This window comes from Xiphias gladius, chromosome 2 (assembly GCF_016859285.1).
Source record: "Xiphias gladius isolate SHS-SW01 ecotype Sanya breed wild chromosome 2, ASM1685928v1, whole genome shotgun sequence".
NCBI lineage: Eukaryota > Metazoa > Chordata > Actinopteri > Istiophoriformes > Xiphiidae > Xiphias > Xiphias gladius.
The window spans coordinates 17,398,655-17,414,518 of NC_053401.1; the positions used below are offsets into that span (position 1 = coordinate 17,398,655).

At 39.3% G+C, this 15,864-nt stretch overlaps 1 protein-coding gene across 2 annotated transcripts in view; it reads left to right on the forward strand.

Annotated features, from left to right (window-relative positions):
* The first annotated feature begins 8,991 nt into the window (after positions 1-8,991).
* chst11 (carbohydrate (chondroitin 4) sulfotransferase 11) overlaps positions 8,992-15,864 on the forward strand; it is a 92,212-nt gene continuing 85,339 nt past the window's right edge. The window contains exon 1 of one of the 2 annotated variants that reach the window (XM_040151600.1): positions 8,992-9,218. In XM_040151600.1, the coding sequence (XP_040007534.1) occupies positions 9,101-9,218 (118 nt within the window). In that variant the 5' untranslated portion in view covers positions 8,992-9,100. The remainder of the gene's footprint in view (positions 9,219-15,864) is intronic. The other variant, XR_005709317.1, reaches the window with a different exon arrangement.

A 15,864-nucleotide genomic window follows, 5' to 3' on the forward strand; every position in this document is an offset into this window, starting at 1 on the left:
GAAATAAACTGCATCACAAAACTCCTATAATGCACTGAACATCACTTCTGAAGACCCTTTCCTCTATCCCCCTCCTCTGCCTGCCTCACACCCCAGGTTGGACCTTGGTAGTAGGTGAGTCTGCAGAGGGGTTGGAGTGTGCCTGATTCCTGTTTGGCCTCGGACTGCCAGTCACCGTCATGCTGCAAACTGAGCTGCTCCCAGGCTTTGATCAGAAAAATAGCAAAGAATAGAAAACACCACATGATCATTGGTGAAGTGGACTTCTTTTATCACTGTTCACTCATTATGGTACAGGCACAGATAAGGACAGAGACAGTATCATTTATATGAGTAAACACTGGACATCTCATTTTTTAATGTTGTCTGCTTGTGTCTGTGTTAGGTGGAGCAGACTGAAACTTGCAGTAAGAATGTCACTTCAGGTATGTCAAAGATTTAAACCTATTATATAAGGATTATGATAGAAATATTGCAAAAGTAGCATAGTACAAGAAGCTAGAAATGGTGACGTAAAGGTTAGTCATCCAAAATTTTCCCGCAATAATTTTTGCAATTGAACTGATTTTTGTCACTTTCCAAATAGAATTCACCTAAGCTCAGTGTACATGCACTCAACTAAATTTATTCAAGTATTGTACAATTTTGAGGTACTTGTACTTTACTTGGGTATTTCCATTTATGCTGCTTTATACTTCTACTTTGCAGAGTTCGAAATGAAACCAGTGGTCTCTAACATTTTTAGCTTGAAAATAAGCAGTGTCTAGTCGGGGCCCCTTGTCATGTTTCAGATGTCAGTGAGTTAACAGATCCATCAAAAACAGACATCTCCCCTCTAAACCTCTAAGACAGTGCTTCGAGGCCCAATGAGGTAAAAAAGAAAAGTCCAGAAACTGTGTGTCACAGTACATTGCTTTCTCCACTTTCTAGCCACATTAAGCCATCTCAGGACCCCTCAGATTTATCTGGTGACACACTGGAGGACGCCTGAAGCCCTAGATTGGGAACCACTGGACTAAACTACCTATCTAGTAGTTGTAAAAAAAATGCATCGGTGTTAAGAATCAAATAATGTAATACATAATAATTTATCAGTCACAGGGAAAGTTTTTGCAGAATGAGTACTTACAGTTTTAAGTACATTTCGCTGATAATACTTCTGTACCTCTACTTAAAATGCACTTTTAAATACAGGAGTTTCATTTGGAATGGGGTATTTTTAAATTGTGGAACTGGTACTTTGTAAAGGATCTGAGTATTTCTTCCACCACTGTCCACAGACCCTTTAATGTCCTTCACTACATGACTTATAGATCAAAACCTCAAAAGATTATTTTTTTAAGTTGTAGTACAGAATCATGTGTTTCCAAAGATACCAAATACAGTATGTCAAATTGAATAACAGGTAGATATTGTGTGCTAGTGCTAGATGTTGCACTTCAGTCATATTTTGTAGTTATAAAAGAAAATTGAAAATTTATCCCCGTTTAAATGTTATATAGCTTCAGTGAAGGGTTAGAACAATCAGATAAAGACTTGTACTGTGTGTATTATACTGTATATGTGATGTGAAATATTTGAGGCTACTTACAGAATAAGGCTGGTGATATTCTATACTATTTTATAGTTAACAAATTCCATGTGCAGACCCAAAACAACACTTAATGTCTCCTACTTATAAGTACTGTGTGTGTATCAAAGCCTGATATATCTTATTCTCCTGTGCCATAGAGCTCCATTGTTGTTCAAAAACTATTAAAAACACATCAGTGAGTCACACTGTTGCACTGGGTGACATGCTCCTTCATCACCCTGAACACATACACTGTAGTTTATTTTGACTTAATTCTGCATACACCATCTTGCTGACCCAGATACTCCCTAGAGCACCAAATGTGGATTAGTAGTCCCCAACAAACACATTATTTCTATAATGAAGAGCAAAACTGGCATCACCATAAATTATAAGTAAAACTGAGAGAGGTATTTGTGTTTTTTTGTCCCCCCCTGCCTCTCTCTGTTCAGCCGTTACAGTGTTATCTGCTAAAGTGCTCACCTACTTTAAGTTTTCTTTACATTGTAGAAATGTATTAATTCATATATTTTAACATCTATGGAAAAATATTATATTGCTCAGAATTGCGTATGCTTAGGTATCAGTATCTAATCATAGCCAATAGTAAACATCTAATGCAGCAACTTTGTAGCTACAGTAATGTCCTAACAAACTAAAGGTCCTCACACATGTATTCGGAAGTGTGATATGCAACACCTCAGCTATAAAATAGAGATTTTTTTGTTTTTAATTTCCTTTAGGAAAAGAGTTTTTTTTACTTTTCCTTAGGGAAAAGTACCCTGTCTGCAGATTATAATCCTGATTGAAATCCACTGCAGCCATCATGACCACTAAACTAGATTTTAATGTTTAATCATTTGTTTTCGTTTTTGTGAGAAACTCGTAATTTTTTAACTCTGACTCACACTGAGTAACTGAGACCCTATTCCAACATGAAGGTGGTGACTCTGACTCATGCCTTGCGGAACTGAAACTCCTGACAATACCCTGGTGACTCAAGTTTACATTCAAGCTTGAGAACTCAATAGACATGATGGTGACTAGGACTCAGACATGTACTGGAGCTCGATTAAGATATCATCTTACTGACTCAGGCTTGCAGATTAATTTGTACACGTAATGAACAAGGCCGTGGTGACTTTGACTCACACTGAAGAACTTGTACCCGATTCAGACATCATGAGCATGGCTCCGGCATGGGAGCTAGACTTGTATGGATATTAAGTACTTGTAACCAGGTACAAAATTGAGAATTTAGGATTTGGGACTTGATTCAGCCTGACTTTCACTGAGTAACTAGGATTTGGGCAGGACCTTGGTGACTTAGATTTGGGCTCACATTTGAGAACAGAGGAACTGGGTCATGACTTGGACATGAACTTTGCAACTCCAGAACTCAAATCAAGCTACTCTGAGTCAACTTGGACTTGGACTCACACATTTGGGATTTGGGACACAGTTAGACATGACTATGAGGAATCGCACATTAAAGAGGTGGGGCTTAGTTTGGATGTGATATTGGCAGTTCTGACTTCAAGTATATGAGGTTCCAAGCAGACAGAACTTTGACAAGTCTGACTCGCATTTCAAGTCTGACAGGACATTGGTACTACTCACTAAAACATCAAGAACGTAAAGCTCTTCCTTTGATGCACCTTCTGCAGCACTGCTTTACATACATTATACAGGAGCTTGTGGTTGGTTTCCATGTCATGGGCGCGAGTGCTGGAGATATCCGTCCAGGTTTTGTTCCTTTTTCCTCACTATGTCATAAAAAAAGCTGTGGTTGGATGCTATTAAGGCACAAAATGGCTGCCTGCTTTTGACACCAGTTGATTTTTTTCCCCCAGCAATGTTATTGATTCATTGTCACCTTTTTGATGCCTCGACACACATACCTGTTTTGAGGTACTGTACTGAGAGCTCAGTTTTGAGAAATTACCAGGTTAAGACCTTAAAAAAGCTTCACTGTTTGGGGTCAGTGCCAGAGCAGCAGATTCAAATGAATGAATCAAATGACTGTGTAATGAGTCGGTGGTATTGATAAACCAAAAGAGAATTATCGTCCCCTTCAGTCCCTCTGTAGTGTTTTAGCATTTTTCAGAGCTCATTGTTTTGGTTTTACGGATATAATTCTTCTCGTCAACACTGTTTCCAGATGCAGCAAGAATCTAAGAAAGCTCTAATAAAGTTGCTGTCCACTACCTGCAAACAGCAGACTGTTGGTGAACATAGTGGAGCATGTAGCAGCTAAAGAGATAGATATTTTTCTGAGGAGTTGGTGGAGACAGAGCTAAAAGGAAAGTGAATTTTGTCCACCTGATGAAGGTCAGTTGTTTGAATTATCCACTATGTTCACCAATTAGTTTCTACCTGTGTCTGTCTGCTGTTTGCTGCTAGTGTACATTGGCTCTATCTGAGTTTTTTAAATGACAACATCTACCTTCTGCTGCTGGAAATGGTGTTGATGAGAGTGTTATTGTGGGCCGCAAAACAAAAACAGTGAGGTTAAAGACATTAAAACAGTAGAACTAAGGGAAACTGCAGTGGGTGATCATTCTTTGCTTATTCATCACTGTGTTTGACCCCTTTTTCAATTACATAGTCATTTGATTCATTTGTAATAAAAACATTTTGGAGTAATGCTCTGAGAATCGCCACCTGAGCATGGTGGAGGAGTTTGTGTATCCCGGTAACCCTGAGAACTGTGTTGTTGGGAGCAATAGCACCTGGTAGGGTCTCCCATGGCAAATTGGTCTGAGGGGAGGGGCCAGACTAAGGGCGACTCACAGACCCAGTATGAATCAACCAGGAAGGAGTTGTAACCCTTCATTCATAACAGGGAAACTACACCCCCCAATGGAACCTTAAAAAAACTACACGGAGCCACCACCCTTTGGGCTCAACACCTGCAGGATTGGCATCGGGGTCAGATGTGTTGTAAGCCCGGCAGCAGGCAAAGGCACAGACCTAGGCATGCTGACACCTGACATACCTGGAACGGTGGCAGGTGGCAGGATGGTATTCCAATGATGTCTTCACCTGAAGCCTGATGGACAGGCAGGTGAGGACTGATGCTCTGCTGCAAGAACACTTCTTGTTTTGTATGTATTTGTGTCTGTGTTGCTTTTACAATCCCACTGATGCATTTTTATTGCTCTCAACTTTAACAAGGATAAGATGCTCCGTAATGTTGTGCCTTTCAAAGCCTCTTTAAGCTTTAATATAGAAGAGTTTTTAAAGGCTCCAGGAGAGTGATAAGACTCTGGGATTTGATGCATTGGCATGGAGAAAAAGCTCAGGCTTTTACTGTGTTTTTATTACTATGGCACAAGTCTCAGGAGGTTTACATCCTGAACTGCAAGTAATGAAATAGACAGGGTTTATGAAATTACCCAATTTAATAGTGTTTATCTGCAAATGCTCTCACTTTTATTGACGCATGTGTTGTCTTTATTGAGATATTATCTCAGAGTTCCTGATGCACTCTCTTGTTTGTTTTTCCTCTTATATATTCTCTCTGATTCAGCACCTCCAAGCATAGCAACCATCTTAAAACCAATGTTGAGTATTCATGTGAATCATTAAATGAAGTGTCTCATACAAATGAATGCAGGGACCGGAGTGCAGCTATTTCTTAAAAGCATGCAGCTGACCTGCTAAGTTTCCCCTGCTACCTCAGCTCTACATTCTGCATTTGCACTGTACATCTGTGAGTGTACAACAAGTCAGTAATTTTAAAGTGGAAACAAACAACTTTTCTCTCACTATTGTTTCCAAGTGATATTACTGTTGGTGCCGCCAACACAAAGACTGAATAACTTTCCATTTTCAGTGTTATGATAAACTCCCAGTTGTATTAATAAGTAGGCAGATTTTGGTACTTTCCGATCTAGTTGAAATGATGCCAAATGAATGTGGTTTTTAACCTAGTGTTGATTTTGTTAATGAAAACTATAACTAAATATGTTTGTCAACAACCTTTTTTTCATGACTAAGACGAGACAGCACCGATATCATTAACCACTAACTGTGACTGTGTCAACATTCAATGCCATTGACGAAAAAAGACAAGACTAAAATGGAGTTTAAAAAATTAAAAACGTTACTAAAACCACTCTGTATCTTTGTTAACTAAAAAGAGAAGAGAAATATGACAGACTGGTTTTTTGGGGGTTTTTTTTGTGCCTTTTTTCAATGCAGCAGTTCTGTTTTCTGTGCTGCGTGTGCCATATCAGTACTTCACCAGCCAGCTGCACACAGTGAGCACAGGATGGAGCACAGTGAGAACTCTGAGTAACTTACCAGTAGTTAACAATGAAAACAACAGGGCTTGGCAGAAAGAAACAAGGTGATATTTGGCACATTTTCGTTACGAAGCTGAGAAAAAACAAAACAAAAGCATTGCTTTATCAGAAAGGAAGCAATGGGGCCATAAAATAGCTGGTAAGAATACCACAAACATGAAAGGACACATTAAGGCTCACCACAAAGAAATTGTGGTAGCTTATTTTTAAGCTATAGCAAGCCGACTGGTAATGCGGTAGTGATTCTACCTGTGTTTTTCAAAAGATATTGATATGGTAAAACCTAATCTGAAATAAGTTTGATTGAAATTACCAAAAATGATTGGTTTTAGCTACTTAGATTGATTGAAATGTTCAGTATAATCTGATGATTAAAAAGATGAAAATGTCAACAGTTGTCATTGACTAAAATTAGACTAAATATGGTTTACTTTGACAAATATAAGACTAAAATGCCCAGACTTATAGTCAACTAAAACTTGACTAAAAAAGCAGGATGACGTTGAATAAATATGATAAAATCTAACAAGGACATTTGAAACAAGACCAAGACAAAGACCAATTTAAAAATAGCTGAAAAAAATGAACACTACTTTCAAGTCTCAGAGCTCTCTTCATTGAGTGAATACCCGTCCGAGGTTTACTCTTGTTTTATCTCGGTCTCTCCCTCTTCACCTTCTTTGCCTACTCTTTTTTTTGCCGGGGAGAGTTTCCACAGTTACTGCATTTCTTCCACCAATCGCCATTTCCGCTAGCTGGGGAAAGTTACCGATAGCTACCAGGGAAAACAAAAGCGCTGTCCTCTTCCTGCGTTGGTTGCGCAATTGCAGACGGACTTATTTTTTGCCATAAATCGAACCTTCATTTTCCCAGGAGATTTTGTACCCGGTGACAGACATAATTGCATACTGAAAGCGAGGCTTATAGGGAACAAATCTCAACTTTGATTGTTTCATTATTCTTTAGCCATTACATTGTCCAATCACCATTTACTTCATACTGATAAGTTAAAGCAAAAAAAAATGTCAATTGCGACTTCAATTTTCGTGGTGTGTTGCTGCTTGTAACGAGTCGAGAGTTTCCCATCCACTCCATGTTAATGCGTGTACTGCTGTGCATCGTGTATTGTGTACATTACAGCACAACAATTAGATGAACATTTTCTGAGGTTATTGTGCAGACTAACTTCTGATTCTCTCTCTGTCAGACCTGCTTGTGTAAGTAAGATATATATCCTCAGTAGAAAAAGGGATGCACAGGACTCTCTTTTGGCGTGTGCTAGAAAATACCTTTAGAGCACAATTTGATCAAATCAAAGCATCTTCTATGACTTTGTGCTGGTCTCACGGCAAGGTTAAGATGTTGCATAGAAGTCCATCTATGACGGCCTGCTTTTTTTGGACAGTGTTTAGCGGTTTCATCTGACCTTTGTGCAGTATGTGCTCTTGTACCACTAGGTGGTACTGGAGTTGTATGTTGAACAGGTAAATGAAGCAATACTCATTCAATTTTGTCAGACTGGGAAGAAAACTTAAACTAAAACAGAGACTTTTGGGTTGATAAAATTATTATATTTTCTTTTAGACTAATACTGCTATAATTTAACTAAATGTCCAACTACAATTATTTCCATTTAAGAATTATTGAGGCCATTGTGCTCTTGGTAACCTTCAATACAGCAGACATTTTTTTTTGTAGCCTTGTCCAGATCTGTGCCTCAACACAATCCTGTTTCTGAGCTCTGCAGGAAGTTCCTTCAACCGTATGGTTTGGGTTTTGCTCTGATATACATTGTCAGCTGTGAGACCTTATATAGACAGGTGTGTGCCTTTCCAAATCATGTCCAAACAATTTAATTTACCACAGGATGTTACCACATCATTGAGATGTTTCTACACCTTCAATAAAGGTGTAGAAACATCTCAATGATGATCAAGAGATATGGGAGGCACCTGAGTTAATTTTTCTAATTTCAAGTGTCATAGCAAAGGGTCTGTGTACTTATGTCAATGTGATATTTCACTTTTTTCTTTTTAATAAATTTGCAAAAAATTCTAAAATCCTGTTTTTGCTTTGTCATCATGGGTAATTGAGTGTAGATTGATTAGGTGAAAATGAATTTAAATGGTTTTAGCATATGGCTGCAACATAAGAAAATGTGAAAAAAGTTAAGGGGTCTGAATACTTTCTGAACGCACTGTAGGAACTTTTAGTACACTTTTCTGATAAAACTTTTATACTTTTCATTTACTTATTTGGATTATGTGTTTTGCCTCTTATAGGGAAAAAGTAAGGAACTGTTGTAATTTTCATAATTTCTCAATAGTGTAAATCCTGATTTAATCAAGTGATGTTCTCTCAGCCTTTTATACTGCTGCAATCATTTGTTGTACATGCCTTGAAGAAGGGTCTCTGACTGAAAGTTTGCGTATTAAACAACGATTTTTGCGCAGATTTGACTGTTTCGGCTCCCCTTTAATTGATTTTGGTAACTTTATTTAGTGAAACCTCGAATCCAGATTTGCAATTTGGGGAACTTTTGCATTGTTGTTTTGCGAAAATGGTAAATACTTCTGCCACTGTACTCAAGTAAGGCACAAGTGTGTTACTTCAAAACTTAATCTAAGTAAATGTACTTAGTTACTTTCCACCATGGCTGAATCTGCTCTTGACTTATACAAGTAGATTCTACAAAGTACTTTTATTACTAAAACACTGTTTTTTAAAAGTTCCACTGTATACAAATAAAGTTGTTCTTACTTCCATACTAGTAATAATGAAAATAATAAAAGCAGCAGTTTACAATATAGGCTAAACCAGGACAGTGTAATGTAGTTCCCCACTGTATGTTTCTACGATTTGAAAAGATTTTGTGAGTACAAAAGGAATCATTTTTGTGTATGGCTGTGTATCTTTTAAAGGCATTTTTGTATCCCTGTAGTGTTCTCCTAATGGAAATGAAATGGGTTTAATTTGATGCTCTCTAGAAGCGCACATCTGGACGCGCTCATTTATTCCGAGCGGGGTGGCGTCACGCCGACCCTACCTCCCCCCCTTGTGCAGCACAGCAGTGGTACGCTCCGTGTTGGATGCTTTCAGCTCGTTGACCGGCGTACAGTCCTCATCAGTAGCTACCAGCAGAGCCCCGGAGCTTCCAACAAACCGGCCCTCATTCCGCCTCAAAGCGAGCAGCACCATCCAGCCTCTCCGCCCCGCCATGAAACAGACTCTGAGCGAACTAATGAGGATGAGCAGAATATGCCGGATGGTGTTTGCCACTTGTTTGGGATCCTTTATTTTGGTCATCTTTTATTTCCAAAGTATGTTCCAACCAGGTAGGATCTCTCTCCTCTCGAATGTGTGTGTGTGTGTGTGTGTGTGTGTGTGTGTGTGTGTGTGTGTGTGTGTGTGTGTGTGTGTGTGTGGCTGGCTATGTGTATACTGATGGTATGGAACCTTGTCTGGCAGCCTCCTGGCATGTTGACAAATCGATTTATTCAGACTCTACAGTAACGCAGCTGATAAATAATTGACACTTGTGTCGTGTGAAGGCGTAAATCGTCCAGCAGGAGTACACTGTCTTGAAATAGTCTTTTCTATGGCACAATTCAAGACTGCTTGTCTTGTTGCAGTTTTGTCTGGCTTTTTCTTTCTTTGTTGGTGTGTGCGTTTGGGTGTGATTGGACGTGAACAACCAGGCGCTGTTCACTCGCTCCCCCTCAGCTGACAAGTGGCATGGAGATTGTAGGGGTGGCTTTTTGTCTCCAGAAACGTGGCTTGGCGAGGGGAATCGGTTAAAGGGCGGTAGTGGGATTTGGTAAAGTGGGCACTTGCAGTCTGAAGCGATCCAAATTTGATCCACTTGGAGAGGTTCTTACCATCTGGATTGAGAGAAAATACCATACTATAATGGAAAAATCAAGTTGGTGTCCGTATCTAAAAAATAATCAATTTTTAGGGAGGATGTAAAACCAATGTCCTGTCTTAACTGCGCACGTCAAGAGACCTGCGTTTTATTTATCGCACAGTAACGTAAATCCACTCAAGGTTATATCCGCAGGGGTTTCGCGGGAAGAAAGTGCATCAAAGTACGTTGGATTAGGAGATTTTTTTTTTTTTTTTTGCTCTGCCAAACAGCAACGGCTCTGTGCGCCACAATCAAACCTGCGTTCAGGCGCTCAGAGCAGAAGCGCGCCGACTGTACAGCAGTGTAGACTCAGTGCTGCTGACCCACTGTACAACAGGTTTACTGTACGGAGAGAGGGAAAATGCGTTCTGGGTATTAGTTTCCGTGAACAGAAACTTAATCATTCCCCACAGAATGAATAATCCTGTAATGTTGTTGATGGAGACAGAGAGACTGCAGGGCTCAGCGGCTGACTTTAGATTGCCTGTATCATTCTTCATGGCATTTTTCCATCTTTAATACTCCTGTGATACCCAAGGTTGCAGACTCTATCTATAATTGATAACTCTTGTGAGGTCGGCATCGTAGTGTCTGTTCGTGAGGTGAAAGGCGCAGTGCCAGAGAACATACAGGACTGTATATCAGTCTATAAGTGATGATGTGGAGGCAGTTATAGAGACCCACTGTATCTGAGTAATAGGGCTGCTGGGATAAAAGAGAGATGATTCATGAGTCAGACCAAAGAGCAGGAACTGCATACAGGAATCTCAGCCATACCATCATGAAGCTGAACAGATTTGCTGCCACATCTGATTCAGAAGGCATATTTCTTTAAATGCATTAGCTCTATGCGAGTCACCTTTGTTGCCTCTGGCAGCTATTGATATTTCTAATCCCCACAAAGAAAATCACCACAATACACCACTTTAGGGAACTTCTGTATCACATTTTTGGAAAAGGTTAGATCAGATAGCCACAAACCTTTTGCATGTCTGAAACCTCCAAACTGATCAATAACTGGACCACCTTTAGTCCTTTGTTTTGTTGGCATTCAAATAATAGAAATCCAAATTGTTTTGGGATTTGGGTGATTTAGTGATGCCAATCACAGATACAAAGAAGATAAAATGTCATTGTATTTAACCATGTTTTACACCTGGGGGTCTCGGAGAGTCCAAACAGAATGAATATGTGATTTCCATAGGGGACTTCTGGAATAAGGACAGGTTACAAATTAAAGGAAAAACCAACAAAAAGTGTCTAAGTAAGGTGTTGCCAAGCTGCCAGAACAGCTACAATGCACCTTGGCATAGATTCTACAAGTCATGGGATGGAACACCATTTTTCTAAAAGGTATTCCCTAATTTGGTGTTTTGATGGTGGTGGTGGAGAGCTCTGTCTAACACGCCAGTCCAAAATCTCCCATTGATGTTCAGTTGGGTTGAGATCTGGTGACTGCAAAAGCCATAGCATATGATTCACATCATTTTCATACTCCTCAAACCCCTAATGCTCTATGGATGGGGGCATTTATCCTCTTTCACCACTCATTGTTCAGGTTTTTCCTTTAATATGTCACCCATCTGTATGCCATCAGTTTAAAACTATTAGTTTAGGCAGTTCTCATAAAATAAGGTGTTTGCATAAAATAATAGTCCAGTACACAAACCCTGGCAAAACAGCAAAAAGTTTTGTTTTAACACTTTGGTTATGTCCTGATTAAATAAACAAAGTATAATGTTTTAAATAGTGATTATTTTAGGTTTATTTTAGTATTATTTTGATATTTTAGGTTTTTAGATATGTCTCTGAGATTTCTGCTTCCAACCCAAATCATTGGAGTTGAATGGAATTTAAATAGTGTTGTTCATAGCATTAAAAAATAATATTAAAACATTTTGTGGCAACCTCTTTTTTTAAGTTTTATTTGGAACTACTCTCATACGAAGAAATAGTCCCAATGAAAGAAGTTGACAAAGTCTTCCATGAATTATCCAGAGTAACAGGTGCACAGATAATTGTGCTGAATGTTCAATGCTTTGCACCACCAAGAAAAATTCTATTGACCTCTGTTGTATTGGGCGGCAGCAGTACTCTCTAACTGCTTTGCTACATTCCAAATGAAGTAAGTGAGAAAAAAACCGTGATGAGCCAAAACATTATGACGACTCACAGATGAAATGAATAATGCTGATTATTTCATAACAACAGTGCATGTCAGGGTCTGGGAAATACTAGACAGTAAGAGAACAGTTGGGCCTCGTTGTCAACGTGTTGGATGCAGGAGAAATGTGCAGGTGTAAAGACCTGAGCTACTTTAACAAGGACCTGATCATTATGGCCAGCTCATGAGGGGCTCCCGTTCAGAGTTGGTGAATACCTAGAGACAGTGGTCGAGGAGGGACAAACCACAAACCAGAGACAGGGTGGTGGTGGATGTGCTGGAACAACTCTGACCCATGGCGGCTCCATCCTTTAAGTCCTGTTGGACATCTGCTGCTAACGTCTTGGTGCAAGATACCACAGGATCCCTTCAGAGGTCTTGCAGAGTCCATGTCTCCGCAGGCAGTAGCAGAGCTGTATTGGTGGCATGTGGAGGAGTAACAGCTTTTTAGGCAGGTGGCCATAATGTTTTGGTTCATCGGTGTATGTTTTTTTTTTTTTTTTAATTTGGTGAACTGACCCTTTAAGACTTCAAGGAACCTCCACCTGAGAGGGAACTGTAGTCAGATATGATTTAATCCAGAATTACATAACTGTATCCTGTCGCAGGAACATTGTACAGAGTTAGACCTCTCTTCTATTGTACATCATTAAATGACCTTCCAAGGAGAGAATAATTTTAAAAATTTAACTTACAATACATTAAAACCCTGTCAAGGACCTGTGGATTCTGCTCTGAGTTGTGCCAATCTCCACAAGCCTTACATCAGCTTCTGTCCAAAACATACAAACACACACAGATTGGTCACAAAGTGGATGTTTTATTTAGCAGTTGTGATGACAGGGTGCTGCATCCAGGACTGTAATTGAAGAGGAGTTGTCTAAATCAGAGTGTTTGTGCAAGAGCTTGGATATAACTTTTAATGATGCAGTGTGTATTTATGTGTGATTACACAGGTGAGTCGGATACTAATGAGTTTTGTATCTTGATTTTTCTCCTGTTTTCACTCTTCCTATTCTTCCCTCGCTCTTTCTCACACAAACACACACAGGCACACATAAGCGCAGCAGCACCATTGTTGTCCATCAGATAAAATTCCAGGCAGCGTCTCCCTGGTTCAGGCATGTTTAGCGGGCCTGGGAATCCCGTCTGGCCTCCCAGTGTAAACTCTCACCTCTCTTCCAGGACTTGTGGGGTCATGACCTCTTGTAAAAGGGATGGGAAGGGGGTATCACACACTAGCCTTAACTAACATTCACACACAACGCAAAACTGAATGGCTTGTTATATATTGAGTTTATACTGCAAAAAGTCAGATTTATGACCAAAAAGAAGCCACAATTTGCTTCAGTGAGAGTGTGCAAATACAGTGCAGATTTTGTAATTGTAAACCACCACGATGGATTTGAAACAAAGCCATCAAGATTTCAAGCCATTTTTATACATAGTCCCTCATTTCCAGAGGCTCAAAAGTAATTGGACAATTGATTGACAGTCAGTTTCATGGCCAGGTGTGTCCTGTTCCCTCGATATTTCATGACAAATTAAGCAGATGAAAGGTCTGGAGTTGATTCAAGGTGTTGAATTAGCATTTGGTAGCTGTTCATGGGAACTCTCAATATGTGGTCCATAGAAGGTGTTGATGCAAATAAAGGAGGCCATCATTAGGCTGAAAAATCAAAACAAAACTATTAGACAGATAACAGGAACTTTTGGGAATGGCCAAATCAACAAATTGGTATATTCTTAACTCCCAAGGAGGTAGGTGTATCACTGTCAAAGTCTATAATCAAGAGACACCTTCATGAATGTAAATACAGAGGGTTTACCACAAGGTACAAAGCAATGGTAACACTGAAGAACAGAGAGGCCAAATTAGACCTTGCCAGAAAACACGTAAAATAGCCTGCCCAGTTCTGGAACAAGATTCTTAGGAAAAATTAAACCAAGATTAACTTGTACCAGAATGATGGGAAGAGAAGAAGTGGGAAAATGAAAGGAATGGCTCATGAGAGAGGCAGTGTTTTGGCATGGGCATGTATGGCTGGCTTCATTGATGATGTGACTGCTGAGGGGAGTAGCAGGATTTATTCTGAAGTGTACAGGGCTATACTATCTGCTCATATTCAAGCAAATGCTGCAAAACCGATAGGACGGTGCTTCACAGTTCAGATGGATAATGACACAACACATACTATGAAAGCAACCCAAGAGCTTCTCAATGCAAAGGAATGGAGTATTCTTCAATGGCCAAGTCAGTCTTCTGAACTCAACCCAATTGAAAATGCTTTTCACTTACTGAAAACAAAACTAAGGGCAGAAAGACCTAGAAACAAGCAGCAACTGACTTCAGGCAGTCATTGACTGCAGAGGATTTTTCATCCAGGTATTAAAAATATGTTTACATTTAGAATTATGTTTTGTCCAATTAATTTTGAGTCTCTTAAAAGGGGGGGGGGGCTATGTATAAAAATGGCTGTAATTCTTAAACTGTTAATGCAATATTTTTGTTTAAAAAATCGTGTCACTGTCCAAATACTTATGTACCTAACTGCATATTTTCAAACTCTACTATGACTTGATTTTTACTGCTCATATTCTCTACAACTGGTATGGAAGCCAGTGAGGGAACAGACCTGGAGTTACTGAGTACACTGGTTTTAGTCTGCAGCGCTGTATTACATTTCGCTTGGAGTGAATTGTCGGTTATAGTTAAAGCCGACAGAAGGCATGACAACAGTGAAAACATTCTGTAAGCCAGTTATCATGCTCACTGTCCAGTTAGCTTTTTGTACCTGTGTGTTAAAGGTATATGCCAAGTTTTTGTTAAATTGTGCTCTTGGTGTGGTGTGCCTTCTGTGGTTTTCACAGAAGGCTGAATCAACAAGAATAAAGTTTTAAGCTATGGTTATATTCAGTTTTAGTCATTAGTTATTAGTTAAAGAGGCAGTTCACCCAAATTGCAAACAATAAATATTTTCCCACTTATTTCTTGTGGTATCTAGCCTTGCAGATACTTCTATCTATTAAGCATAAATGGTGGAGCGAAACTGTGTAGTTTTTTTTAATTTAATTTTTTTACGGAAGCAGCTAAATAGAGGCAACCTTAAAATGATGTGGGACACAGCTGGAGGAAAGGGAATTATTAGTAATGGCAAGTAAAGGAGGGCCAATGGTGCTTTATACTTCCTTCCATCTCAGATGTGTGAATTTTCTGCCTATGTCATGTGATAGTAAATTGAAAATCTTTAGGTTTTGGACTGGTGGTTGGACAAAACAAAACTTTTGAAAACCTTAGCTTGGTTTTAACATTTTTGATATTTCTCTTATGAACTGGTATTTTAGTACGCTGTATACTAGAGCTGCATAGGGTTATACAATACAATACAATGTTTTGGACTAAACATCTTATATCATATGGGTTACCAAAGTCCTGAAAAGTTGGTGGAGTCCTTTTAAGAGTTTGTTCCAAATTGAAATGAAATATCCAACGTTTGGAAAAAGGGTAAGCTAATCTGAAAAAACGACTGCTGCTGTCATAGGAAAGCTCACATTAGAATATCACTCAAGTTATTTAAGATGCCTACTGACAGCAATCCTTTCTGCTTGTCTGAAATATTGATTCATGAATTTCAGACAAAAAAAGCTTTTACCAAAATGAACGTGTAGGGTTTTAGGACGTATACAACAGATTCCCAGTACAGTATACAGTACATCTATACATACACGGGCACACAAATACAAAGAGCCTGGCAGTGACACGTAGGTCATTCAGGCCAAAAGCAGGTTGTCATGTCTGTTATATTTCAGCCTGAAGTGCCAGTTTGTTTAGTTTAGCCACTGCTCATTGACAGCCCTGAGCAAGGACCTGTGCCCTTCCACCTCCATTTTGTCCCTCTGAATTCACTTT